Source organism: Solea solea, chromosome 2, assembly GCF_958295425.1.
Source record: "Solea solea chromosome 2, fSolSol10.1, whole genome shotgun sequence".
NCBI lineage: Eukaryota > Metazoa > Chordata > Actinopteri > Pleuronectiformes > Soleidae > Solea > Solea solea.
Window position 1 is genome coordinate 24,824,212 of NC_081135.1, and position 27,942 is coordinate 24,852,153.

The 27,942-nt window shown below is 44.6% G+C and overlaps 1 protein-coding gene across 1 annotated transcript in view; it reads left to right on the forward strand.

Moving 5' to 3' along the window:
• Positions 1-27,942, forward strand: part of igsf3 (immunoglobulin superfamily, member 3) — a 75,375-nt gene that overhangs the window by 27,464 nt on the left and 19,969 nt on the right. Inside the window, exons 3-6 of the mRNA XM_058616417.1 lie at positions 15,452-15,871; positions 18,694-19,080; positions 22,442-22,849; positions 25,342-25,767. Of these exons, the coding sequence (XP_058472400.1) occupies positions 15,452-15,871; positions 18,694-19,080; positions 22,442-22,849; positions 25,342-25,767 (1,641 nt within the window). The remainder of the gene's footprint in view (positions 1-15,451; positions 15,872-18,693; positions 19,081-22,441; positions 22,850-25,341; positions 25,768-27,942) is intronic.

Below are 27,942 nucleotides of genomic sequence, written 5' to 3' on the forward strand. Positions count from 1 at the left end.
GTGTTCTTATTCTGTCCTAATTGTTGTTTGTTTGCCTGCACAGGGACTGCAGATGTAAATTGGCGATGAACTAATTCTGGAACAATTGTAGAAATTGTGCGTTGTCCCTGTTAACCCTCTTATGACCATCAAGATAATGAGGCTGCCTGGATTGTTATTGATTTTATGGCTGTAGAATTGTCAAATGTTCAATGAGTGAGTGAGTGAGTGAGTGAGTGCTTCTGCTCCTTTATTCCAAGAGAACTTTTACTTTCGTTAATGAACGAGCTGACGTCACAAACGTGTGACACACTGGTGAAATCTTGTCTGTGCTTGGACAGTCGTTCCGCGGAAGTCCAGAGGGCTAACTTAATGACAAGTATATGGATACAAAGCTCTATTTTTCTGCTTTCCGGTATCCATGCATCCTTCTTCTACCGCTTTATCCTCCACATGAGTGGGGGGGGGGGTGCTGTGCCAATCTCAGGTGACATAGGGCGGAAGGCCGGGTCACACCCTGGACAGATCGCCAGTCCATAGTTTTTGAATTTTCTAGATCACAAACGGTCTAGAGTTACACTAATGAAGCGTATGCATGCTCAAATAAATAAACAATAAACTAAACTGAGCTGATATGAGAAATCAAGTGACATGTGGGGTCATTTATTTATAGCCCCCTGATGGACATTCAAGAGACAACAGATTTCATGCACTTCTGCACTGGCTTTTACTTCATAGACGCAGCGATGACTTCCATTTTCATATACAGCCTATAGTTACTCTTGAAGATGTTGTCACTGCCATGGAAAAGCATCACAGCCACCTCATCAGCATGCTAATCGCAGCCTAACCGCTCGCAACAAGAAACTGAGAATAAGCCGAAACCTCTTATGTAATGACATTTCAGTGTAGGCTGTAGAGCCAGCCGCTGGCTGTTGTCGCTGTAGCAGAAGTGAAGAGTGAAATGCTACACCTGAGAGGCTACACTTTTCAGGTAAAGCAGCACCACTGTGAGCAAGCTGATGACCCTCAGGCGCCGTCTCAGGGACACGCCACTGTGTGAAATCTGTGTTTGCTGTACACGCACACTCAGAGGCATCTTACAGTTTGAGCGAGGATTTTTGAGACACACACGTGCACGCTCGATTCTCTACAGTTCTGAGGACACTCCTAGACATCATGTGTCCCCTGGCCATAAAGGTCTTTGGAAACCAGACACGTTGCGAACATGCGGGACGAAAGTGTGGATAATTCAGAAAGCGCCCTTCCATGCACATGAAGCGTGATGTGAAGAAATTAATAAATGATGAGGACGACGACACTCATTCTGATTAGCTGTGAATTTGCTGGAAAAGGAAGCCCGGGAAACATCGAACACGATCTGTAAAAAACAACAGTCACAATTTTGCCGTGGCTGATGTGAATGCTGCGTTGATTGGACACATGAAAAATATTTAAGTATGCAAAGGCCTTTAACCTAAACCTAATTCTACCCCTAACCAACCCCCCAAAAGCCCTTTAAAGTTGTGAGAACCAGCCAAAAATCTCATTACAAGGTCAAAATGTCTAGGTTTGAATCAACATTTGACCTCACAGCCTACTTCACACACACACACACACACATGGAATATTAAAAAAAAAAGCACAACCCGTTTCCTCCTGTCAGTTAACTGAGGGATAAACAACGTGACACATGTGCTGACACCTGTGCCCTCATGCCAAGCCGGCCATTGTGGGCCATGGACAGAGCGTTGGGTTTGCATGTGTATGCCTGTATGAACAGGGTGGGGTTGGCATATGCCTGAACCCCCTCAGTGTTGGCAGCAAAGGCAGACAGTTGCTCCCTCATCTGCTGCCCTGCTGGACGGATGCCTGGTGACTGCGCGCTGCCCACCTCCCTTTACGACACTCTCTTCCCTCCCCCTCTGCCCCTGAAAGACAATTTCTCATACACCCAACACAACACAGCCCTCCTTATACTCTGCACACCTGGCCAGTCTCCTCATGCTCTTCTGCTCGTGCTCGAGTGGGGGCGACGATTTAAATCTTGACATCGTGTGTTTATGCGCCATTCGGAAAGGCTTTAGATACGACTGTATTCTTCGACTGATATGCCAGTGTACCTTTTTTAGATGGCATGCGAGACTGGCCAGAAATCAGGGCTCTGTAGACTGATAAAAACACTGAATGGTTTGAAAGGTTTACAAGCTCTCACACACACACACACACACACTCGCATGGTCAGATGGCTGGGGCTGTAACTGATTCTATCCTCGGGGAAGTCTTTAATTGGTCACAGTGCTTCACCATCTGGGGCTGGAGTGTCGGTTGAATGGAGATGGTGGGTGCTCCTGTAACACGCGCGGGGACAGAAAGAGGTGCAGATTAGGGTGGGGAAGGATGGAGCGCATTAGTTTTAATACTTGCACCTCCAGTGAAACGGGAATCGTAATATTCTTGAGAAATGCTGTTTATAGTGCAGGAGTGGGAGAGGGTGCGTGCACACGATGTGTTTGTGTGCATTCATGTGCGCCTCTAGGTAGACCAGTTATTATGTGACATCTGTGTCTTTGTGTGTGTGTAGAAGTGGCAATGACTCTGGGGTGTGTGTTTTTGCTGATGGTGGCAGACGGAGCAAAACCCCGCACATGTGCTAACAATCTCCAGGACAGCAGTAAAGGACAAGACAAACGGATACACACAGAGATGTTATCTGTGTGTATTTCTCTCCTCCTGAGTGTTTGCTGTTATCTGGATACATGGGCTGAACACACAGACAGTGTGTGTGTGTGTGTGACTAAAGAAGACAATGGAGGAACTGGGTCTGAACCTGGTGAAGATGAAAAGAGAAATGTGGGGGGACAGAAAGCGACATGTGATGCTAAATGCTGGGGTAGAGAGACATATTTCACGTGTTTAGGCCTGATGAGTAAATCTCCGATGCTCTAAAGGATTTCAGTCGACGATAGCTTTGCACATAGCTCTTCTCAAACACTCTTAGGGAGATTTGTCTTTCATACTCCCACCTCTCTTCAGACTCCTCTCACTCCTTGCCTTTTAATCGCCCGCTTACTCTCCATCTTCCCAACTCCTCTCACTCAGGCTAATATCCTAGCTGGGCCTCAGTGAAAGGTAGTGTCATATTGTGTGTGTGTGTGTGTGTGTTTGCGTGCTTCTTAGTTCCTGTTAAATCCTCCACTTCTGCCTTCATGTAAACAGCGTCTCTCGTATGCGAGAGCGTCTCCTCATCACGGATCCCGCTCTTATCGCAGCGTTCAGCCTTTCAACTCAACGTCCCCATTCTCCTGCTACAATAACAAGCCCACTAATGCCCATCTTCTTTTTCTTTTCCTCTCCCACTTTCTCCCTTTGTTTCCCCCCTCCCTCTGTGCTCGTGCTGTCACGGGCAGAGAACAAGGACAAACACGCATATTTTCAATAAAGCAAACTAGGGAAAGTTGTGATTAACTTGTGATTGGTGATTATAGGGTTCTTTAGGACGAGCTGATACAATACAGTAAAAAAATCAGCAACGGCGCGTTAGCTGAGTCACATAGTGGGCTGTTCAGAAATGCTGTTACATCGTTGTCTTTGACATTGCTTGAAATGGTAAATGCTTCGTAGTTTAAAATGACTGATGTTGGTATTGTTAAAAGAAAAAGAGATATTGAGCCAATGCCTATAAATTACACTGCTATTAACCTTATTTCTATGCATTATCAATAAAGATTTATTCAGTTTTCTAATGTCTTGCAGCCAAATGGAAGAACTGGTACAGTGCCATTAACTCTTTGGCCACGTGATAAAATAATAAGGTAAACAGTGTTCACTTCGTTAATGTTTACTCTCATTAACCAGCCGGAATTGATCTGATATCTATTCTTTGCCTACACGGGGACAGCTCAGAGATGTTAATACAACATTGACATATTACTCTCCAAAGTGTTGCCAAATTACACATCGAGCTGATGATGAGCATGCAATTGGAGCCAAGTTTCTTTTGCCAAACGGCGAATGCAATTTCAATCTTCGCTGTCCTTCTTGTGTCTATTTCAGTGTGTAGATGCTGTGTGTTCCACCTGCTAGTTGCTGCTAAATATATAGCATCGACCTACTAAATAGTAGGTTTATCACAACAGCTGTCTGCTGCTGTGGGGGAAACGAGGCTATTAAGAGCGTTTGAAACTGAAACAAAACAAATTGCTGCTGGTCATAAAAATCAAAACGATGAGCTGGAAATGAGATAAAATGCTGCATAGAATTGTTGTGCAGTGTTGCCGTTGTTTCCCTTGATTCATGATTTTCTTATCAGCATATTCTTTGATCAGTTCAGATTTATATCACTGTCTCTAACCAATAAATCACATCAGTTGCTTTGATGTATGACCCAAGTGGACACATTTGATCGTGAAAGAGTATACATAGAAGAATTGGATTTTCTAAATAGGCAGTAATGCAACATTAAATATGCCAACTCCCATAAAACGCCAAAGAAACAGAAGGCACTGTAATCTATATTACATTATATACGTACATTATACAATAGGTTCAGACGTAAGAAGTTCAGCATGTATTGTTCGGAAAATATAAAAGTAGACATACACATCTGAATGGAATGGGGGAAGAACATAGTGTAATAATGGTGAAATACCATGATAGGATTATTGGCCTTACAACTTTTAACTTTTTGCAACGTCAGCCATGTTGGTTAAAAAACATGCTGTGCCAGGAAATTCTGTTATTAACTTTCTGTATGATATTCTAAAAGGATGATTTTATTAAGCAGCACACCCCCCCGAGGACTGCCGGTAATTCACTGACCCAGTATGGCTGAGTCACGGCTTTACACACAACAAACTGGTACATCATTTTGCCACAGTGTGTGATTTTCAAGAGGCATATCAATGGCCCCGAATCAGAGGCATGACATTTAACACAACAGCGTTTCTTCCTCTTCATAGACACATCAATCGAAGCTGCCTGACTACTTCTGCTGCCGGCATAAAGGCAGAACAACAGTGTCCCTGTTCCTTGTTCTTGCCTCGTCTACAGAACAGTAGGGCGGTATGAAGGCACAACATTCCCACCTTGAACAGGCTGCATAAAAGGGGCTTGTGTGTGTGTATGTGTGTGTGTGTTAGAGAGCAGCTGTGCTCATAGGACGGAGAGTGTGTGTGTTTTTGTGGTTGGCCTATGAGAGAAAGGGAAATTGTGCCAGATCGAGACAGGCCTGTTCTTCTACCGTAAGGTATAATGAGCTGTATTAGCCACAGGGGCCTCTGTTTCTGTCTCTCCGTCTCACACACACATACATGGAGCAGATGGTACTCCCCTCTTTAGTTTTTATGACCCCTTAGGATAAGAAAAAAAAAACATTTCAACTATCAATGTGGTCATTGCCTGACTGACATGTAGACTGTAAGCGGGTTAGAGAGAACTCGGTAGAAATGTGCCTTCATGTGCCGTGAAGAGGACGTGCCAGAGGAGGCTGAGAAAAACAGAATAAGTGATAATTGGGTGCTGACAAGCAACTTGTCTGACGAAAAGGAAACTCACCAGATAATATGGTGGCAAGAGGGGTGTGTGTGTGTGTGTGTGTGTGTGTGTGGGGGGGGGGGGGCTGCGTAGATGGAATAAAGCTCGAGGAGTGAGGATAAAACTGTGAGGAGAAAAATGGGACAGAGCCTAGAGAGGAGTGTCGGTGTAAGGAGACAGGAAAAATTGCTTCAGATTGCTTCCCCTTTATTAAATGAAGAGGCTTCTTCCCTTTTAGTCACTGTGACCCTGGTGTTATAGCACAAGACGCGTAGTTCCATTCACACACACACTGAGAGAGATGTTCCAGTCGCTGGAGATCTCACAGCTCCTCACCGAAAATCTCATAACAACGTCTCTGAGATCTCATATCCTCTCTCCCCTTTTCTTTTACCCCCTGTTCGTTTCAATTCCAGCTCTTCTCCCATCACATTTTTAGAAGATGGGAGATGGTGTGCTATGATAGAATCACGTGAAAGCCTCTATGATGAGACATTCTTGTCTTTGTGTCTCATTTAAAAGGAAAATTGCTGGCACGTTTATTTTAATTTTCACCTGAATGTCACAAATCTCAAAATCAATCAATCATTATGACTCGACTCTACTATTCATTCGTCTGTTTACAAATTGCAGTAATTGGAGAAAACTCAAGTTTATCGTCCCTGAAATATCAAGAGAAAGGCGAGAGTGGCTGACGTGAAGCATGGGCTGAATCCAAACTGTCCACACTCGAATACTAATCTACAGAGAGGAAAATAACATTTGAGGAAAAGGTCAAAAGACACTTTTTTGAAACGACTAGCGGCTTTAAAAGACGAGCCAAAGCCATATTTATTTTTTTTGCATAATATGATCATTATGCCAAAATGTATTCAGCAATGTGAAAGTCATTAACAGCTTTGACCAACACCTTTTTCTGCTTCAATAGCAAATATTTGACAGCTCTCCAACCAAAGAGCCGTTTACTGTGATAGCAATAAATAAGTGTGATATAAAGGCACTTTTTGTGTGTGATATACTAATTAGAGTTCCGACAAATCCGACCAGACCCATGGGTTCGGGCCGAAAAAAATTAGTCGGGTCGGGACGGGCCTCGGGGTTCCCTTTTTTCCGCTCATAAAACACATGTCTTGCAGGTTGTAAATAATATGTTGTGTGTTGTGAACCATCGCTTTTCATGTGTGGTGAAGAGTAAATCTGGATGCCTGCCTGATGGAGAGGGGGCACAGCCGGCAGCCGTGTGTCAACGGCATGCGCACCGGTTGGGGGGAAAAAAATGACCAAGTCCATCACCGATCTCCACTTGAGAACTCTAATACCGATGTTTTCAATTGTTTGTAAGAATTCACTAAAATTAGTTTTAGAATTTTACAAATGACCCCCTTCCTCGAAAGGCAAGCGTGGGCTTCTTTCCACATGCCAGGGCCCTGTGCATGGCAGCTCGAATCATCACGACACCTAGTTTATAGTGATTTACCTACATTGGCCACAGCTTCCTTCAATGTACAGGCAACACTTGAGTAAGTGGAAGCATAAAAGCCCATGGTATTGTGCGTTGTGGATTTAAACAAAAACAAAACATTTAAACCTTTTTATTGACGCAGCAGCAGCAGCAGCAGCAGCAGTAGTGTAGTGACACACCATCAGAGATTCAAAGGAGATCATCATACAAAGTGTTGACATGAGAAGTAAATAAAAAACACAATTGTGTCTTGGGATCCACACGGTGCACAACATCTTTTTAACCGGTTGTACAAAGCCTATAAATATTTACAGTATTACACGTATGAAAGAGTGGTGCTCTGAATGTTACACTAATTAGATGCGGGGCTAATCTGATCATGTGCGTGTGTTATTGTGATACCTCCTGCTGTGGCCCTAGATCCCACACTGCAGCCTTCAACTCTCGTGTTGTTGTGTTTTTCCCTCCTCACCCCTTTCTTCTCTGTAACAGAGGCCTTGTCTGTTTTGTGGCTCTACAGCGTGACTGTTACCCTGAGACTAACGTGTTTCAATCTCAGATTATCAGAGTTTGCTATGCTGGCTGCTCAGGTTTCTTTTGTAATTGCTCGCTTGTTGTGTTGTTAGCATTAGTACATGGCGTAATGAAGGATGACTGACAAGCGCACTATCTAAATATAGACAACAGGGCTATGATCATAATCAATTTGAAGTATATTTTCCACTTCCTGCGAATCCTGTGAGAGGTTGTGGGGTGCATCAAGCGGAAGAGCCGCATACCTTTTTGCTATTCATCATCTTCCATGTCCTTTGTCTTCATCCTCACCCTCTGTCCTCTTCCTCCCACTTTACTTTGTTCACGCTGTTTCAGTTGAACCTCTTCATTCATGACTCACCGACATTTCTCACACAAAAGCGTGAAGCAGTGAATATGCCCGATAATGGACGGTGGGCATGAGAAGGACAGGTGTAGGCACCGTTTCCGCCGGTGTTCCTTTTTAATCACTTCCTGATTCAGCCCGCCTGCGCGCGTTGCAGGCGTCCTGGGTCAGGAAGTGACGTCTGCAAGGTGCTGAGGCTGGACTCGCATGAAGTGAAGCTAAGGATCGCCCACTCAATCTGTTTTCCTCTCAGCAGTGCTCTCAGTTTCACAGAGTAATTAACAATAATTACCCTACTAGCTTTGCCAAATGGCCATTTGCTTTGCACACACACACACACAAACACTCACACACACAAACGCACACACTTAAGGCTATTACACGCTGGAAAGCTGTAACCACTTCAGCTGTGGCTGAGCATCTGCATTGCCACGCAGTAGTGTTGTGAATGTCAAACACCATAGGATAGAATAAGGACTAGACTTTTGTGCTTTTAGAGTGGGCCGGTTCAGCTTACTCTGGTCTTGGATCCTCTAGTCGAGTTGATCTGATCACATGTGGACATACACAAGTATGTGTCTGAGTGCACCCAATGCGTCCTGAATGCATTCCCAGATCCGATTTGGGAAAAAACACATTTGGAGGTGGTTTAAGGCCATTGCTATTTCACAATAATTAATATGTTTCTCCCATGTTATTGAATGTTATGGCAGCGTGAGTAGAGCGTTGATTGTCTTAGCTCCTTCTCCCTCGTTTTTCCTCCTCTCTCTACCAGCATCCACAAACATGACAGTCAGACTGGGTAAAAACATAATTTTGGTGTGTATTTAAATTCAGCACAGATTAAGCCAAGTATGATCCACATACTGTGCAACAGTCCTACTCCAGGTAATGCCAGGGTTGAATGGGGCTTTAGCTGTATACAGCACAATACGTTGGACGAAGGCCTTCCTTGGAACAGCGTAACACCATCACTGTAGTGACGCTTTTGTGGCGGATTATTTGCGAAAGGTGAATTTGAATGCAATACACACCCTCGCGTTGCATTATTTATGTGTTTAACCACACACTACCTTTGGAAAAACATGTCATCTCTGGCAGCTACACACACCAGCGAGAGGAAACAACGGCTATTAGCAGCGAGCTCAAATGAGGCTTTTCACAGAGTTAACTCCGCAGCTCTGTTTGTCCAAAAACATCAACTGACAGCTAAGTTTAAACTTGAAAGCCCAACGTACGCATAAAAGACGACCATTGTCATGCTGCTTGCCTGCTGCACAAGTTGCGATCACTGGTGTATTAGTGTTTTTTTCAATTTAACATATATATACCAGCTGTGTTAACTAATGAAAAATCTCCTATTGGAAATGGCTGCATTGAAAGCAGGAGCACATGCGATCATGAGACTTAGTACTCCTACACACCGTTTCCATTCAGTGCCATCAGCTTGTGGAAGATTCCCACACTGAAACACAGACTGATTATTACTCAGCCTGAAAGACTCACATTATAGCTTTATATTAAAACCGGTGCTTATCACTTCAGGTTCAGTGTAAGACCCACCAGGTTTCATAAAGTCCACACCTCCGATTGGATCATCTGAGCTAACCGTTAATTCTGCTCTCTGAACCAAGGTGGTTTCGCTTTTGGGGATAATGAACATTTTCTGCTCATTATTTTTTTTTTTTGCGACTCTCATAGTTTTTTGGCACAAAAGAGAAGCTTTCATGTGGCTGGCAGCCATGTTGAGATGTTTCCTGACTGTATGCATCTCACTAATGATGTCGCTCAGAGACACGTCTCTATAAATGTTCAGAAAACATTGTTCTGGTATCTACATACCTTTGGCTGCTTTCTGCTGACTTCCGTATCATTCAGTTGCAGTGTTTACTACTATGTGGTAGAAAAGTTGAATATCACCACTTTTACGCACCTTTTGTGACGGGCCTCTTTACTGGAAGCTTTGACCGCCATCCGGAGACAATCGTTTGACAAAAGAGCCAAATTGAGGCTGAGACACCACCGCACGCTCTCTCCGGGAAAACGGAACAAAATCCAGAAAACCCGCTGTCTTCATGCATTTAAATAGGCACATAAACACAAAACGTGCAAACAAGATGCAAAGGAACATAATGAAACGGCATCTGTGTGGGTTCATGCCTGTGTTGTTGGTGTTGCTCATTGCAGCGAGTGAGAACATGTGTAGCGGCGGTAACATCCACAGGGCACTGCTGTGCTCTCCAGCTCCTCATGTAATCGTCTTCTCCCATGACATGACCACAGCAGAGAGCCAAACGTGTGAAGTGATCATAACTGTGCTGTTTGTTTCTACCTTTTTTGAAGCTATGTTCAGGCAAACACTCGCGTGAGCGCACTAAACAAACTGTGCCATCGGTTTCCTTTTGTGTAGGGAATCCTTTTTGCTCCTGCGGCTTCAATAGCCGTCACTAACACCGCAGAGAGATGTGGTAATTTTGGTTGCGTGCATGCAAAAATACAGTTGACAGATCAGAATTCATGAGTTACCGTCTTTTTTTAATTCTCGTGTCAGCTCTGTAAAAATCTCTCCTCCCCTCACTTTTTTTTGTGTGTGTACTCGCGTCCCGCACACTATCCGTGTGTGACTGGACTTAAAAAGGCCAGCTTGAAGGATGACAACCGTCACTTACTTCAGAGAGCTGCGAATGTAGAGGGGGAGATCAGGAATGTAGAGAGATGAAAGCGAAAAAAAAAAAAAATTGCAGATGAGGTAAAGCAGGAGGAGAGTAGTTTTAAAGATTTATAACGCATTGACAGCCTCTGTGCCAGTCAAAGGAAGACATGTTTTACTTTACATACTTAACTTTACACGAGGACCTCAGAATACAAAAGACGATGTGCTACAAAAAAAACACTAATATTTACAGATAGTGTCATTTTTACAGTATACGGTATATATAGTGTTATTTTTTTACGGTAATCAACAGTTGCGGTGCAAACATGCCGTTTTTGGCAGTGGGGGAATAATGTGTCGATGTTACAATTTTCGAACAAGTTCAGCCCACTTTCCTTGGCAGAACTGTCGGCATTAGTACATGATTAGATGGGGCTGATACACATTTGGTGTGCTGGTGAGTGAGGACACTGAGGAAGAGATTCACTTTAAATTAACTGGCATGCCCGTCATGTTCATCCCAGTGAAGAAACATGCAGTGGCATGTCATAGCTCATTAATGTGTCCTTGGACTTTATTACATCAGGTTTTGGCTTCTCCATTATTGGGTTTGGGGACAATAAAAATGATTAATGTAAAAAAAGAAATGATGGAATGGTTTTGATCTACCGGCATGTAAGATTAAAATAAGTATATATATTATAATAATAATATATATATATAAATGTATATGTATGTATGCACACAAACGCACACGGACTCACTCTCATTTTTGTGCGTGTACCCGAGTCATCTCATGCTGCTGTTAATCCCTCCCAGATTGAGGTCAGCGAGGTTATTTTGACGATCTCGGTGTGTTTACAGCCTCGGAAATGCTAAGATTGCGTGCCACCACCTGATTGGTTCTGTCTTCCAGATGTATGCCTGTGTAGTCAACTGATTGGCCGAGAAGATTTTCTGTGGCGAAATGTCCCTAAAGGAAGTGGGCCATGGGATTCTTCCAGAGCTGGAGGAAATGGGCTCGTTGTTTTCACCCTCTCGTTCCCCCCCAGGTGAAGCCCACAGAGCGTACGGCAGTCAGTTTTCATTTTGGTTTCGGTGTAAAATGGGTAGTGCGGTTGTTATGGTAGCTCCTGGGTGTATTCAGTGCATCACATGGGAGGGTTGCTATGGTGACGGCAGGTTGTAGCGTAGGTGCGTTGTTGTGGTAACAGTGTGTCAGTGAGAGGCTGCTGCTCAGTGTTGATTGGAGAGTAGAGGAGGACGTGGCAACGACTGCTCCTTTAAAAAAAAAAAAAAAAAATCAGACATCAGCGGCTTGACTAATGAACGGGATCTTGATTTAGATGTTGGCATTTCCACTCAGAGCATGTGATTCATATGTGAGGTGGATATTACATTGAGTGTAACTTGTGACATTTAAAACTGGTTTGTTTTTTTTCAAAGGCTGATTTTATTGAATTTTGTACATGAGTAGGTGAGAATAATAGAACGTGGTTATCTATACAAATGGCACAAAAGACGAACAATCGCATGAGAACAATAGCGCTCCGTTCACATGTTTCATGCATTTGAACTCTTTCATTCATTCATTGAGCTTCATGTTCTCTCACTGTAAATGTGGCTAATTTTGGAGAGTTGCCACCCAGCTGTCACAGCCATTAGGGCAAGCAAATCCCCTCAACCTGTGGGTATTCCAGTGTATTTAATTTCAACACGTGACCAAACAAAAATAGTATATCTGAAAAGAATTGTTTCTACAGTGCTGCTAGTGTCCCCTGCTTCCACAAGCAGTGAGGGGAATTTAAGAAATGACACACTCTGTCTGATTTCATCAGTATTTTCAAATTTGCTTCAACCATCCCAGGAAAGTGTTTATTCTCGTCTGGGTTTATATATATCTCCTGAAACAGCATCTCATTTCAGTGTCATCGTCGCTGACCTACCTGATTACTCACTTTATTTTCCTGCCACTACTGTTTTATCATTTCTTTTTTTGAGTGTCTCGTTACACTCTGGTAACCAGATGTCAAGCATCTTTTCTCCACCCCCTCCATCTTTTTTCTCTCTGATCTTTCTGCTTTTGTTCCTCTCACCCCACTCCCCCCCCCACCCCGTTTGTTTCATTAGTGATGTGTGTTTCTCTGTTATTTCTCCACAGTGCTTTTCTTTTTTCTTTTTTAACACAGATACGTGAGACTCACAGGGACACACTATTTTTTTTCTGTCTCGCAGTCACATGGTGATTTAAAACAGCATCAGAAATCATAATTATACACTTGTTTTGTTTTATCCCAGCCTAACAAGAAGGTGGATTTCTGATGCATGTACATGTGTACACAGCATGTGCTTAAAGGAATACTTCACCAATTTGCATTTAGCTTTGAATATGGGTAGTATTTTTAAAAGATTGTGCTTCTCAATCACCATTGACACTTGGTCTTGTTAGCGTGGGAGTGTGCCTATGTTCCCAAAGCCCTATGTTCCCACATTTCTAAGAGGTTTTTTTTTTTTTTTTCAAAATAAGGCCCTATGTTCTCTCATTTCTAAGAGTTTTTTTTTTTTTCAAAATTAGGCCCTATGTTCTCTCATTTCTAAGAGTTTTTTCAAAATTAGGCCCTATGTTCTCTCATTTCTAAGAGTTTTTTCAAAATTATGCCCTATGTTCCCTCATTTCTAAGAGCTTTTTCAAAATTAGGCCCTATGTTCTGTCATGTCTAAGAGTTTTTTCAAAATAAGGCCCTATGTTCTCTCATTTCTAAGAGTTTCTTTTTCAAAATTAGGCCCTATGTTCCCTCATTTCTAAGAGTTTTTTCAAAATTAGGCCCTATGTTCCCTCATTTCTAAGAGTTTTTTCAAAATTAGGCCCTATGTTCTGTCATGTCTAAGAGTTTTTTCAAAATAAGGCCCTATGTTCTCTCATTTCTAAGAGTTTCTTTTTCAAAATTAGGCCCTATGTTCCCTCATTTCTAAGAGTTTTTTCAAAATTAGGCCCTATGTTCCCTCATTTCTAAGAGTTATTTCAAAATTAGGCCCTATGTTCCCTCATTTCTAAGAGTTTTTTCAAAATTAGGCCATATGTTCCCTCATTTCTAAGAGTTTTTTCAAAATTAGGCCCTATGTTCCCTCATTTCTAAGAGTTTTTTCAAAATTAGGCCATATGTTCCCTCATTTCTAAGAGTTTTTTCAAAATTAGGCCCTATGTTCCCTCATTTCTACCCCTGCCTGTTAGTTAAGGGCTCGCCACTCATTCCCATGGCTGGCGTTTTGAAGGAGTGAGCTGGCTTCCAAACTCTCTTGAGCTCAACACCGCTACTCCAACATGGGGTTTCTGTGGAGTGACAAACCCTCATACTGAATTTAAACTCACCTCCATAAGTTAATGCAATTTAGACACAGTGCACATTTAACTTTCTTTAATTCATTAATGAACAGTACACATTCAAACAATCTAAATAAGTAACAAGTTTCACTACTTATGCATTTTTGTGTGCAAGACACAGGCAATCTGCAAGTGATGTACTTTGAAGACTAAATTTACACAAAGGATGTGTTAAAATGATGCCATAGGGCCTAATATTCAAAACATTCTTAGAAATGTGGGAACATAGGGCTGACCCCGTTAGCGTAGCTTTTAGCAAAGATGGCAGACACTGTTTACATTCTGGAAACAAGGTCCCGTCCCCCTATGAGTGGGTCTAAAAAGTGCAGAATTAGTATTGCAGTTTTAAGCCTCGGACCAAGAGTCACTGGTGGGCACATCAACATCAACAACTCGACTCGGGAAACTGAGGTTGGGAAGCACACTTTTTCAAAAATGCTAAACCTATTCTAGTAATACAAAGCTAAATGCAAATCGGGGAATCTTTCTGTGTTTTAAGTGTTTTAATGTCATCTATAATGATGAATAAATGGGCCTTTTTCATGTCAGACATTTTGACACATCACAGGAGGAAAAGTGCAGGTGTTAATGATCAAATGAAGGTTTCAGAATGCATGTGATCTCACAGGAGTTATTGTCAGTAACACCTGACACATGTCAAAATGGCGGATGTGAACATGACCAGCGATGGGGAAACAAATAAGATATCAGTTAAATGGATAAATGTATTTATGAAGCACTTTTGTAGTCTTGACAGTTTTGCCATCCATCCATTCACACATGCAGCGCATCTATCGTCATACGGGCACAACTTTTTTTTTTTACTATGACCTGAAACCGCTCTTCTTTTTTGTTTGTTATGAATGCATTTTGGAAACTCAGGTCTAGTTTGTCTTGTTTTCCTCTCGTCAGTGCCCTGGTACAAATCCAAAAATACCTCTTAAGCTAGCAGAAGGTCCTTTTTTCTAAGCCATAGGTGTTTATTTCTGTCACCGTTTGGAGTGTTTCCAGACTGCTCTCTGAAATGATCACATCTTGACGTCTTTTTTTGCATCCTTTCACTTGACTGTTCCTCCCTCTCTCTGTGTCTCTCTCATGTCCCCGTTTGCAGCCATCTGCCTTGAGTTCTGTCCACTGTTCTCGGTTGTTTTGCAGACAGAAGGCCCAGGCTGAATTGAACTTGTCATTTGTATATGTTGCATGTGCGATCAAATAAATGTTTGAAAAGATATCACATGTGGACGCCATACATCATGACAGAGGAAATAGACAACGCCTTTAGAACAGAGGCTGGGTTGCATGAACTCCTTTTTACCTTGCAGTGATGGGTGAATCAAATTGAGAACCACTCAAAGCAGAATGCCTGTTAATTTGCACTTCCATAACAGTGTAAACCAAATTAGTCTGTCTCATTATAGCTCGTTCTCCACATTTAACAACAGAATACATGAATGGTATTTGAGTCTTTCTTTATATGCACGTTGGTGAGGTTATTGCGCGCGCTTCCTCAACAGTCTCCTGTGCTCATTCTCTTTCTTCTCCTTGTCTTTATTCCTGCAGTCATTGCCGACTCGTTGACGGCAACGTCTCCCGCTGCTACGCTGTCCAAGGTGGAAGGCGACACACTGCAGCTCACCTGTGAGGTGTCTCGAGCCACGTTGCAGCACACTCACCTGTCCGTGGGTTGGTACCTCCGATCCCCGGAGGATGCAACCGCCGCACCGCAGGAGCTGGTCACCTTGTCCAGGGACTTTGTCCTGCGCTCTGGTGGAACGTATCGGCAGAGGATGGCGGCGGGCGATCTGCGGCTTGATAAAACCAGCGCTACTTCCTACAGGCTCACCATCCATAAGCTGCAGCCTGTGGATCAGGGCCTGCTCTACTGCCAGGCTGCCGAGTGGATTCAGGACACAGACGGGAGCTGGTTCGCCATGACCCGCAAGCAGAGCAACAAGACTCAGCTCCGCATTCAGCCCACTGGTGAGTACGTCCTGGGCTTCACTTTACAAACCAGAACACTGTGTCCGTGCTAGAGATGCTATGAAAGAGAGGAGATGGAGAGGGGGAAAGGTACTTTTGTGTCCCTGTCCTTTTGACAAGCATTCACATACACATGAGTCAGCTTACTCTGATTGCTGATCTGTATCTCCCACTAAGCTCATTAGATTACTAAAAAGGGCTTATCAAAGCCTCCACAGACTCCCCTCATTCTATTTGTGTCCGTTTGACGGGCAGTAAACATATTCAACAATAATTTAACCTGCGCCTAACAGTGTAGGTGTTTAACATAGTAAACATTTTACATACATGTATGATCTCTAGGCAACACGTAGCCCAGAGATCATCAAGCAAGAATGGGTTTTTCGATCCCTCCTAACGAAAAAGAAATGACTCCCATCTAGTTTGTTCTTGAGTGGGAGAAGCTGTGGTGGCGTAGAACAAACTCTGTAGGAGAACACTGTCTAATGGGAAAGAGTTAACAAGTAAAAGGGAGGGAGAGGAAAGGGGGAGGGTGGACATGTGGTTCAGTAAGTAACAAGGGTTGCATAATGGAAGAACGTGGGAGAAACAAAGAGTGTGTTGAGGTGGACGATGGAGGAATATGGCTCATACGATAATGATCTAATAAGACGTCGACATCTCGACTTAATGGACCAGAAACAAAGACGACTTTACGAGTCCTCACTCACTTCCTCGCAGCCTCCCACCCGACTTGACCCTATCACACTCAATTGTGCTGTATCCACGCGCATAAAGAATCTCTTTGTGTGCTTCCCAGAAGGAGCCACAGAGATGGGTGATAAACTGTCGTGAGATTTGCGCAATTACCGTGGCAGTACCCAGTGGCAAGTGTCTCCTGTCAGTAAATCACTTCAAAGTGGGATCATTTTGCATTTCTCCATCGAGCATCAGATGCAGCTCTGGACCGACACAACTTGATGGTGCCCCAGATAGCGCTGTGCGGACGAGATGGAGAGTGGTAACCCCCACATGTAAAGCAAGTTCATCAAATGACTTCCTGCTACTTCTGGGAGGAGATAAGAGGCACAGAGAGCTCCACTCTCGGCACCCTTCGACCCTCTTTGTCTTTTCTCTGATCTATAATAGATGGAGTAGTTGTTGCGTGACAAAAGGAATAAAACAGACGGGCGCTACCACGGGCAGCAGTTGACGTGTACACCTGTGCAAGTGCACATGTGATGCGGAGAGACAGGCATTTAGAGAAGGGGAGCATCTCCTCCATTAGACTCTTATGGTAAAAGACGGAGTGTGTCTCTCAGGACAGAGCCCTCACTAGCTAAACAGCCACAGCCGCCTTCAGAGAGGGGAGCAATGAACAGAATCCTAGTAATATACCTTTTACTCTCTGTCCGACTATCCTCCCCTCTGTTTCTTTCGATTTTTCTCTCACCCCCGCCTTTATTCACCCTCCGCTCTCACGTCACTTCTTATTTTCTGCTTTTATATTTCAATGTGTTTCATGGTCCCTCAATTTTTCCAGCCACTTTCACCTCAAGTATTGTTTGTGGTCACCTGAACTCCTCCTGTTAATCACAGGACCCGGCAGAGCTCCATGCTGAGACTTTGCAGGTTGTAGCTGCTCAGGTTTGCTCCGCTCCCTGCACAATTAATGCCATTTAAATGTCACACTGCAACGTCTGCATGTATGTGTGAACTGGGGCAGCAGAATGATTGCATTATTAATACAGTCGCTGATGTTTTTTTTTCTTACGACGATATCATTTTTATTTATTTATCGTTGACGTGAAAACAGATTCATTGACACAGTTAATTTCACAGTTTATTGACAGATGATAATCGTTTCCGCACAAAGTAAACACAACTCTGTGTGTGTTTTTGTGTCAATATTTAACGTGCGTGAGCACTCGTGTGTGTTTGTGTATGTCAAAACAGTCTCGTCCCTCCCTCTCCTTTGTGATGTTCCTCAGCATAATGAGCTCTGTACCAACGGCAGGCTTTGAACTTTTCCATGACTGCGTTTCTCCGGAAGTCTGCTTAAAGTCTTTGTAATTACAGCTCAGGGCTACCACCTCACTGAGAGGCAAAGCAGTCGTCTCAGATACGCACTGTGCTCGTCGTCTGGAAACAAATGAGACCGAAAACAAAGCCATAAAAATACACGTATTCATGCACGCAGAGCCAACAGCCTGACAATTGTACAGGTAAAAAGTAACATGGATGAACGGAGGAGCGAGCACCAGCACGGTTCGTTTCTCCGTCTGTTCGATCTTGCAAGTGAAGGAAGAGAAAGTGCCCGGCTCTCCTTCAGATCGCTAAAGAGAATTTTAATTAGATGTCTTTTTTTATTTATTTTTTTTATTGCAGAGGTGAAATCAAGGGTTGAGAGCAAGGAGAGCTCTCTGAAAGATCAGCGTTTTACCACAGCGGTGCACTGTGTGACCTCAACCTTCTCTAGTTTCTGTTCTTTCTCTCTCGACACTAACTGACACTATATTACTGCCCCACCCATCCCCACTCACCCCCACCTTCTCCACCCACTCTCCACTCCCTCTGTTAGCATGCAGGTTTACATAAATACACATTTAAACACCAGTTTGTGGATATTAAGAAATTGCAACGGTCATTTATAGTGCACATTATCTTTTAGAAACCAGAAACAGGTTGTTTGGGAACATAATAAAAATGTGCTCACTTTTCTTCCTGTTGTTATTTAAATCAAGGTTTAGTGCATTTAGTGGCGTAGTTGCATGTAGTACTTCCTTTTTTGTGTTGTCTCACTTTACACCCCTTTAACCCTAATGTTCCTTCTTTTTTTTCAGATCGGGACTTCAGCATCCAGGTTAGCACGGAGCGACGGTCCTTCACGGCCGGTGAGCCGCTGGAACTTCGCTGCACCATCGAGGCCCAGAATGTCCCTGAGCGTTTCTTCTCGGTGTCGTGGGTCTTCAGCAGCTCACCGGTGGCCGTGGTGGGCCCCAGTGCCGTGCCTGTCCTGGGCCCCGATTATGTTTCCCGCGAGGCAGCAGGTCACATGACCGTACGCAAGGAGAGCACCAACGTGTACCTCCTCAAGCTCCAGCACCTGCGCCCTGACGATTCGGGGAAATACATTTGCCGGGTGACTGAGCGAGAGAAGACGCCCACGGGGGACTTCATCGACCGCAGCAAGAGGTCTCGCAACGTCCAGATCACAGTCCAGTCACTCAGTGAGTAATCATCTGTTCATGAGGCCACTGGCTCACTTGTCCTGTCCTTTGTTGTCATTTACAGTCAGAATGATGAGCTTTTCATGAGAAAGTATTTTATCTTTATCATGACAGTGGAGGATGCCATGCTGTGCTTCTCTCCACCTCCCTCTGTACAAGGTGGCCTATAACAGATAGCTGCACGGCCTCTATTGTTAGCTGTGAGTAAGAGGGAAAAGGATAATGGCGCTCTCATTCCTGATGTATTTTCTGTTTGAGTGGATTGCTAAGGATTGGTAATGTAGCATTATGGTCCTTTCCATTTCCTTGGCTTAGCAGAGAAGAGGGAGGGGACCACTATAGTTGGGTAATAGAGGAGTCCAGACTCAAGGAGGCTGAGCTAACAGCCATGAAATGAAACCGTGGAAAAAAGAATAGGAGCAGAGAATGGGGCTTTGCTCTCCAGGGCCCTCTAAGTGGTTCCCCAGGAAAAATTAATGTCCTCTGCCGAGGCAGGCTTCTTCGGCTGGATAAAGGCACGGCTGTTGTTGGTGTGGTTGTGTCAGGCCTGTAGCTGATTGATGTAAATTTACAGTAAACCCTGCAAACAGCCCTCCCATCAGTCACTCCTCCTTCAGTTTGGGTTGTCCTCCCACTCCTGTGTGTGTGTCCCTGTATTTGTCTCTTAGGAATGGAGTAGCTCGGGGAGCCGGCTGCTACCTGTATAATTAAGCGTGATCACAACAGCGTAGTATTTTCATTCAAACCCTTACCTTCTCCTGACTGCTGTGCACCCCCTGCTAAATCAGCCCAAAGCAACGGCCCCCAAACCTGCAGCAGTCTCATGGGAACCTCTTTATGGGAGGGTTTTGTTTTTCTGACAAAAGACCTTAATGCCCTATAAAAGATGTTTATAGTGTTTACACAGGATAATAGCCATGGTTATTGGAGAACTCCCATGAAACACAGCAGTAGTGGCCAGGCAGCATTTATTTCATGCACAAACTGCCCTCCCATGTCTGCGTTCTCTCACAGATTCCACGCACACACATTTCCAAGATGTGCTCCATCACTCTAATTGTGGGAATGGGGTGAGACTTGGTAAAAGTGGGTGCGGCAGGGGTTAGAGTTGGTGAGTCAGAGGCAGGTAAAGGTTGCAGCAAAGGGCAAACGTGAGATGAACAGTTCTGACACATCAGTGTTGATGGAAGAGTTTACGTTTGGGGTGAGCAAGGGAGAGAAAGGTTAAATGCTACGCTGCGACTCTGTCATATAGAGATGGGCAAGAGCATGGGGAGGGGGGGGGGAAAGAGAAGGAGTGGTGTAAAACTCAAAGTGGAAATGCAAAGCCCTTCCAGAAACTTGACACTTTTAAGGGAGTTCAGGATGTTAGGATCGATGACCACTGTCTAACAATCCTCTCTTCATCTCTCAGTGTCACTTCATTATGTTCTTCCTCAGCTGTGGGGAAAAAAAAACACTATTTGCATTTTTCCATTATACAGTTCTAGCACTACTTGACTCTGCTTGACTCGGTTTGGGTACTCGTTATAGCACGGCGACACAAACAAAACATACACCACGGTGTATCTTTGAGGACAGCAGCCGTCTATGCGCGCTGTAACGTTCTTGCTAAAAACGGTGGGTTTGATTCTTGTAGTGCTCATGACTCTTCCAGTGACGACACTCTCTGACTAATCAGTGGCCAGCAAGTGTTTCGCATCATTTTAAGTATCGGCTCAGCTCACTTGGAACCTCCTCGCCAGAGCAGGTTTTTACCAGGTACCGGGTTGTGTGCTAGAACTGTGCTAGAACTGTATCATGGAAAAAGCCCATTATAAATCCGTTTAAAATGAAAGATGGAAAGGAACAACGAAAGAAGAATAAGGGGTTTTCCCTTTGTTCATTTTAGAGAGTGATAGAATTAAGTAGTTGATTTCATATTCACAGAGAGCTCATGCTTATTAGGAGGGCCAGCAAACTGAAAGGGAAGCAGCAGAGCTTGGCCTGAGGGGAGGAAAAAAGAGAAGAGTGGAAATCTTGAGCCACACCACCCAAGAGACAACAGTGTCCCACAGGACGGAGAGAGCTTTTTTGGTCAACTGCAGCGCCACAGTGTTTGAAGCGCACTGAAGTGATGATGAGAGTCAAGATGAAACAGAAAAACAGAGCGGGTGATCCTGTAACAACTTTTATCCTCTTCCTTCTCTGAAGTGCCGCTGAGGAGTCCTGTGATCTCTGTCTTCTTCCCTGTGCCCGTGTGAACTTGGTCAACAAGCGACACAGAGTTCAGGAAGTCAGGAAAATCTTACCGTACACGCTCCAATTCACCAAAGCCTTCTCTGTGCTTCTTGCTGGGATGTGCCTGAGGCCGTGCTTTCGTCACACACACCCACACACACACACGTAATTACATACATACAGTACAAGCATGCAAACACACCTTCACACCACTTGCACAGGATTACCTTACACTCGGGGCAACATGCTCAACCATGTGCTTTGTTAGCTCTGGCTCGTTGTACTCTCTACTCTCTTAATGCTTCGTGTGCTTTTTGTTGTCTGTGGGATTCAGCATGAGAAGCAGTTGAGATTCTTTCCCTCCAGGAGAAGCATCCCATCTTTTTGCCATCGAGTATCCGTCGATACCGGTTCCTGATCTAGCACTTGTATTTGCCTTGATGGCAGAGCTGCACAGTACATCATTTTTGTTTTGTAAAGATGGTCACTGTCAGTAAAATAAATAATACTCCTGACTGATGTTTAGAGCGAAAGAAGAACAGACCCTTCTATCATCCGTCTGCTGCTGTGAGGCTGAGCCACCACTGCTGGAGAAGGAGGGAGAGGGCGGAAGGTGTCAATGAATTAAATTGTCACCCAGAATGGTGCAAATATTGCTCCTTGTTGAACAGGTGGTTTGATACATTTGTATTTTGTACAAACACTGACAAGTTTTATCGCTTTAAACGGAAGCTACAGCGATGTCCACCCACTGTGTTAAGCACGTGTGTGTGTGTGTGCTGCAGCACTCAGGGGCAACAAGAACAGAGGGAACTGGAGCGGATCAAATGAGGCGTAGTATTCAAATATGACCAATTATCTCAAACACAGGTAATATGAATTAAATGTCACTATGAGTCTGCACCAAATAAAGCTCTGCTACAGTCTACGGCTGAGCTACACGAAGGATCATTAATAAAGAAGCCAAGAGACCGTGCTTATGAAAAACCCTGTAAATGATCAGGATGCTGATTGCTGATCTCTGATCAGTTAAAAAATGCCAAGCTCAGCTCTGACGTCCCTTGTGTCAGATAATCATGTACAGTATAATTCTGATGCTCACCTGGTTGTCTCCCCCTCTCTCTTTTCTTCTCCTTCTCAGAGAGCAACATCACGGTGTCATTGTCCAGTAACTCCTCGGAGGTCCTAGAAGGTGATGTGATCCAGTTGACCTGCTTAGTCCAGTCCACTACAGGCCCCCTTTCCATTGTCTGGCAGTGGACAGACAAGCAGGAGACTGGATCGGCCCAGGAGGTGGCCTCTGTGGATCGGGATGGCACAGTTTTGCACAGCCCAACCTACAGAGAGCGCTCCAGTTACGGGGAGATCCGCGTGGAGAAAGCGCAAGCGGACACATTCTCTCTGTCGCTGTACAACGCCTTACCCGGCGACGAGGGCCAGTACCGGTGCGCGGTTACCGAATGGTTTCAGACCGGCACTGAGCCGGAGCTCAACTGGGAGAAGATCGGAGAGGAGTCGGCCACCAAGGCGATCACCGTCAAGACAGTCGGTGAGTTGTGTCAGCCTGATTTAACCACGTTACTGTGTATATCAAAGTATGTCTCAAGACAAATAAGAGAAAGACAGACATAAGGTTTGTGATTTGTTTATGATTGATGAATCGCTAAGGCAGAACATGCACTCCAGATATTGCAGTCGAAACATGGTTTATTCATAAACTCCCCCAGGGAAGTATATTCATATTAACACACACACACACACACACACACTCTGTCAGTCAGGTGCTTCCATGACACTCTTTATAGTCACACAGACACACAACCATATGGATTAGTCGGAATTATTAGAATGGAAATGCAGTGGCAATGTGTTTCACAGTCTGTTGGACTCCTCTGTCAGGGCTGAATTAAGCTTAACATCCATGGTGCAGGCTGAGGAAGCCACTGGAGCATAGCAGTGAGGAGCTGGCAGGCCGCGAGAGCTGGACTTAATATACACACATATGCATAGACGTACACACACACACACACACCGTATTAGCGCCTCAAAGCAATACACAGCAGTGCAGCAGTGAAGAGATGTCAGTTTTTAAGTGGCCATTTGTTAAGTTTGGGCAACAACAGAAACATTACTTTGAGAAACAAGGGACATATTATGCAAATCAGGGAAAAGAAGTCCAAAGCTGCAAGCCTTTCCTCAGTTATACTCCTCAATGTCTCCTCCTTTTCTCCTCTGTGCGCGTGTTGATCAAGGGTTTTCGAAATGTGCATTGTTGTGTGACGGTCAGTGTGTTTTTTTTTATTTTCTTTTACCTCAGATGTGTCTTCTTCCTCATTTTTTTGTTCACTTTAGCTTCCAAACACAGACTCCCTGGATGTATGCAGATAAATCACTTCTTCTTTTTTCCCCACAATGGTTTAGTTATTCTAGTTATACAAAGATTTGTACCCAATAAACAAATAAAAAAAAAAGAGGAACCGGAGCTCCGATTTCCCTCTGAGCTGAGACTGACCTGCCCTCTGAAAGATGTTATACAGTATATGACAAATGTACTTCCTGCTTTATGGATCCCTTCTGGGATCTGACAGGAACTGTAGGTGGTGCGAAAAGGATTTCCCTCTGGGAATCATGCGTTTCCGTTGCCACGGCGAAAACAAAAGTGCACTGTAGATACCTATGTACAGCTGAATGGCTTAAGAATGTCAGAATGTCGAAAAGCAAGAAGGCCATACGCACACCAGTGTGCAGCATAGATGCACTTTCTCTCTCTCTCTCTCTCTCTCTCTCTCTCTCTCTCTCTCTCTCTCTCCGTCGCACACACTCTGTGTGATAGAGGAAACAAACACATTCGTGTTTACTCACACAAAACAAAAAAAAGACGACGTCGTATGAGGAAATGGCTCAGCATGAAATCCTCTTTACTCTCGCTGAGGCGGGCAGACAGTGAGGCAAATGGATAGATGGAAGCTGGGTGCAGGGAGATGAGAGATAGAGTGAGGAGAGAATTATTGTCTGTTAGAGAATTATGGCCCAAGGCAGCAGTCCCAGCAGTAGCCAAGTCTGGACAGAAAGCCATTGATTACACACCCTGAAGGACACCGGGGATGATGGCTGTCAGAGGGAGACGGAGAGTGAGGGACGGGGAGAAAGCGATGAGGCTGTTGACATGAACATAATGGAGAAATCTGCAAAGTCTCCATGAAATGAATGACCTGATCTGGCTAAAATCAGACTATATCCACATTTCAACCTCCCACTCTCTCTTTTTTCTTAATCCATGTTATGACTGCGCTTTTCATATAGGTTCACATTTATTGACAATTCCCCAAAATAGGTGCCACAGATCCATGCTATTAAAGGGCCACAGATAAAGGGGATTTTTCTTTATCTAGTCTCTCTATCCCCCCGTCTCGCTTGCTTTTCAGTGTAGGTGTATCTTGGCAATAATATATGGACTTGGGTGAATGTTTTTAGCTTAATGAGGAGAGTTTAGACTTGGCAAGGAGCTCGGCATAGATCGAACATCGGCGCTTAGAGGAAATCTCTCCCCGGGGTTGTCTTTGTTGCATCACCATTCATTTTCAGGCACACTCTCACAGAAAAGCACACATCCTCACACTGACACACACGCCAGGGCATTATATACACACACACACACACATGCATATGTATAGTAAGCTAAATGGATGTCAAGGGCAAAAATTACGAAAAGAAAATGCTGGTGAAGATTCAGAACTGCTTTTCCTCAATGAATCTGTATTATGTGAAGATCTGTGTCTCAGTGTGTCGGCACACAGTATTTCTAACAGCAGGGGTGTTTGCACCTTTTGGTGGATGCGCTTAACGGGAATGTTCAATCCTGAAAACTATTACGGAGCCCCCACGTCATTTGCTGAGCTTTAAGCTTCTGGAGCAGATCCATTCACACAATCAAGCTGTGCTGTGCAATTATTATGTAATCAGCAGTACTCTACTGGGGTTTGTAATTGTGCGTGTCATCCAAACATCCTAACATCCACATCTCTTTCTCCTACTACCCAGAGTCCTCCTTCATGGTGTCCGCCTCATCCAGAACACCATCTGTGTCCTTTGGAGACTCATTCGACCTCCTGTGTTTGGTCAAGCCCCGGCACAACCCTCGCGTCCCCACTTCTGTCACCTGGCGCTTCATGCCCGCTGGCACGGACGCCGATGGCGAGGATCAGGGAGAGTTCAAAGACTTGGTCACTTTCACCCGGGAGGGCACGCTGCAATGGGGCGACCAGTTGCTGGGTCTGGGAACCCGCACGACAGTGGACCGCTCCCACTCCAACACCAACTTCCGCCTGTCGGTGACCCGCGCGGGGCGCCGCGAGGCGGGCAAGTACCAGTGCAGCGCCGTCCTGTGGAGGAGAAACTACGACAACAGCTGGAGCAGAGTTGCCAACCGCACTTCCAACCTGCTTGGCATCAGTGTCCTGCAGCCAGGTAATGTTGCATGGCTGCTTGCCAGGCAGACACACACCTAACAGACACAGCCCAGCACACAAACAGGGATAAACACAGTCACACACACACACACACACACAGAGTAAGTTCAGCAGAGCTTAGAGGATTTCTGCCTGCTCTAATTGCTCTTAGTCTCTGGTTTACCCACTAATTGGAGTGTGTGTGTGCAGACATGGGTGCTCGTGCATGTGTGTGTGTGCAGCGCAGGGTGGAGCCTCCTAATGGAGAGCGGTGAAAGGATTGCTAAATATGCAGGAGACACCAGGAGAGTACTGAGTAAAAGAGACCGAAAGGAGGAAAGTGAAGGACGGAGACAGAAGGAAGTGAGAAAGTGTGATAAAGGGAATGAGAGGTCTGTCCTTGAACCTTTTTCCTCAGCGGATGAATTAAACTGTCGACACCGCCCTCACTGGCCCTGTGTGCTCGACACACACAGAGAAAAAATACTATTCAGGCAAAGCCCAATTAGTGGCTGAACACAAACAAGAAACTGACACACACACACACAGGCACAATTTCGCTCAATATACCCCAGCGTGGTGCGCCTCACCGACGGTGTGATACGCGATAAATGCCCCGTAGTTGAGTCCGACTTTCAAAGTGGTCCAGCAAAGCATTGTGGTACTTGAAGGAGAAAGATGAGCAAGAAATGTGGGTGTAATGAGAGCACAGTAGGTTCTAAACTGCAGTGACACAGCATTGTGCGTTACATTATATTTATTATAGTTGCAGACTTTTAAGTGATTTTTTTTTTGTCTGCCCACAAAAGCCCCTTCCATATTCGGGTGAGGAAAAGTAAGAGGCTCTATTGACTGTGGCGGTCAATAACACTTTCAAATCCAGCAAGTAGAATGCATGTCTCTTATTCTCCTCTGTTATTGGGAAGAAAAAAAAACAAAAAAAAACCCACACACACTTGCACACAGAAGCCGCACAGTGTGGAGGCGGTGCCTTACAAGCTAAAGTGACTGCGCTGCGACCCTAGCCATTCACGTGGACCCACACACGTGTCCCCGGGCCCCTCAGAAGTTATTTGAAAGTGACTTATCACCTTAAATGTTCACTTCCTTGCAGTTGACTTTGTTTGTCCTAAATCAGAGCATTAACACACACACACACACACACACACACACACACACGGGCACTTTGCAAGGGAGGAAATACTCGGTGCCAGTCGCATCTCCGGTGACAAAGTGATCAGTTACCATGGCAATTCCATCAGTAATCGTGACAATGTGATCAGCTGCTGAATGAAAGTTATTTCTTTTATCTCACTAGCTGCCAAAGGCCAGGTCAGACCAGGTCATGCAGCACTCATCTCCTCCTTCTCCTCCTCCTCCTCTTCCTGCATGTGTTTAATGTTTTTTCTAACCTTCAATTAGACTGGTGATTAATTTGTTGAAATTAGAATTAATCATTTTTGCACACACACCAATTAGTAGTAGTAAATATGACCTCTGCATTTAACCCACCCTTTACACACCAGTAGTGAACACACACACAATGCGGGCGCAGGAGCAGTGGGCAGGACTTACAGTATCTTCACACTTAATTGGCCCTTTGTGTTCTGTGCCCGATTCCTTTACTCTTGGCCATGGGCTGCAGGACGTGTCTCGCTGCCTCATGCCTCATGCCTCTCCTCTCCATCTGCTGTTTTTCTCTCTGTTTTCCTAAATGTTAACCACAGCTGGCTAAATGAGAGCGTGGCATTTTTTGCCTCCTCCCTCATAGAAGCGAGATAAAGGGGAGTGTGTGTAATGAGGTGTGAGAAAAACACAGAAGCTGACCAGATACATAATTGAGAGACGCTAAATCGTGCTTCCAGAGGCAGCTGCTCGATGTTTGCGGAGCTGCCTCAGCAGCATTTTGTGTGCACAAACTGTACATGCAGCACATACGTGGGTTTGCGGTTCTGCATGAATGCCCCCTGCAACTGTTTCTTGTGACGTGCCTCGGTGAGCAGGCATGTGCTACTATGCATAATGTAGTCTTACCTCCGATACCCGGCAACACAGCACTTTCTCTCAGCTGTTTGTCTTATTACGCCACCATCTTATGTTGTGTGTGTGTGTGTGTGAAGTGTGCAGAACTTCAAAAGTAGAGGGCGAAACAAGCATTGGAATCCTTGTAACTGAGATTAAGTTCAGATTACCA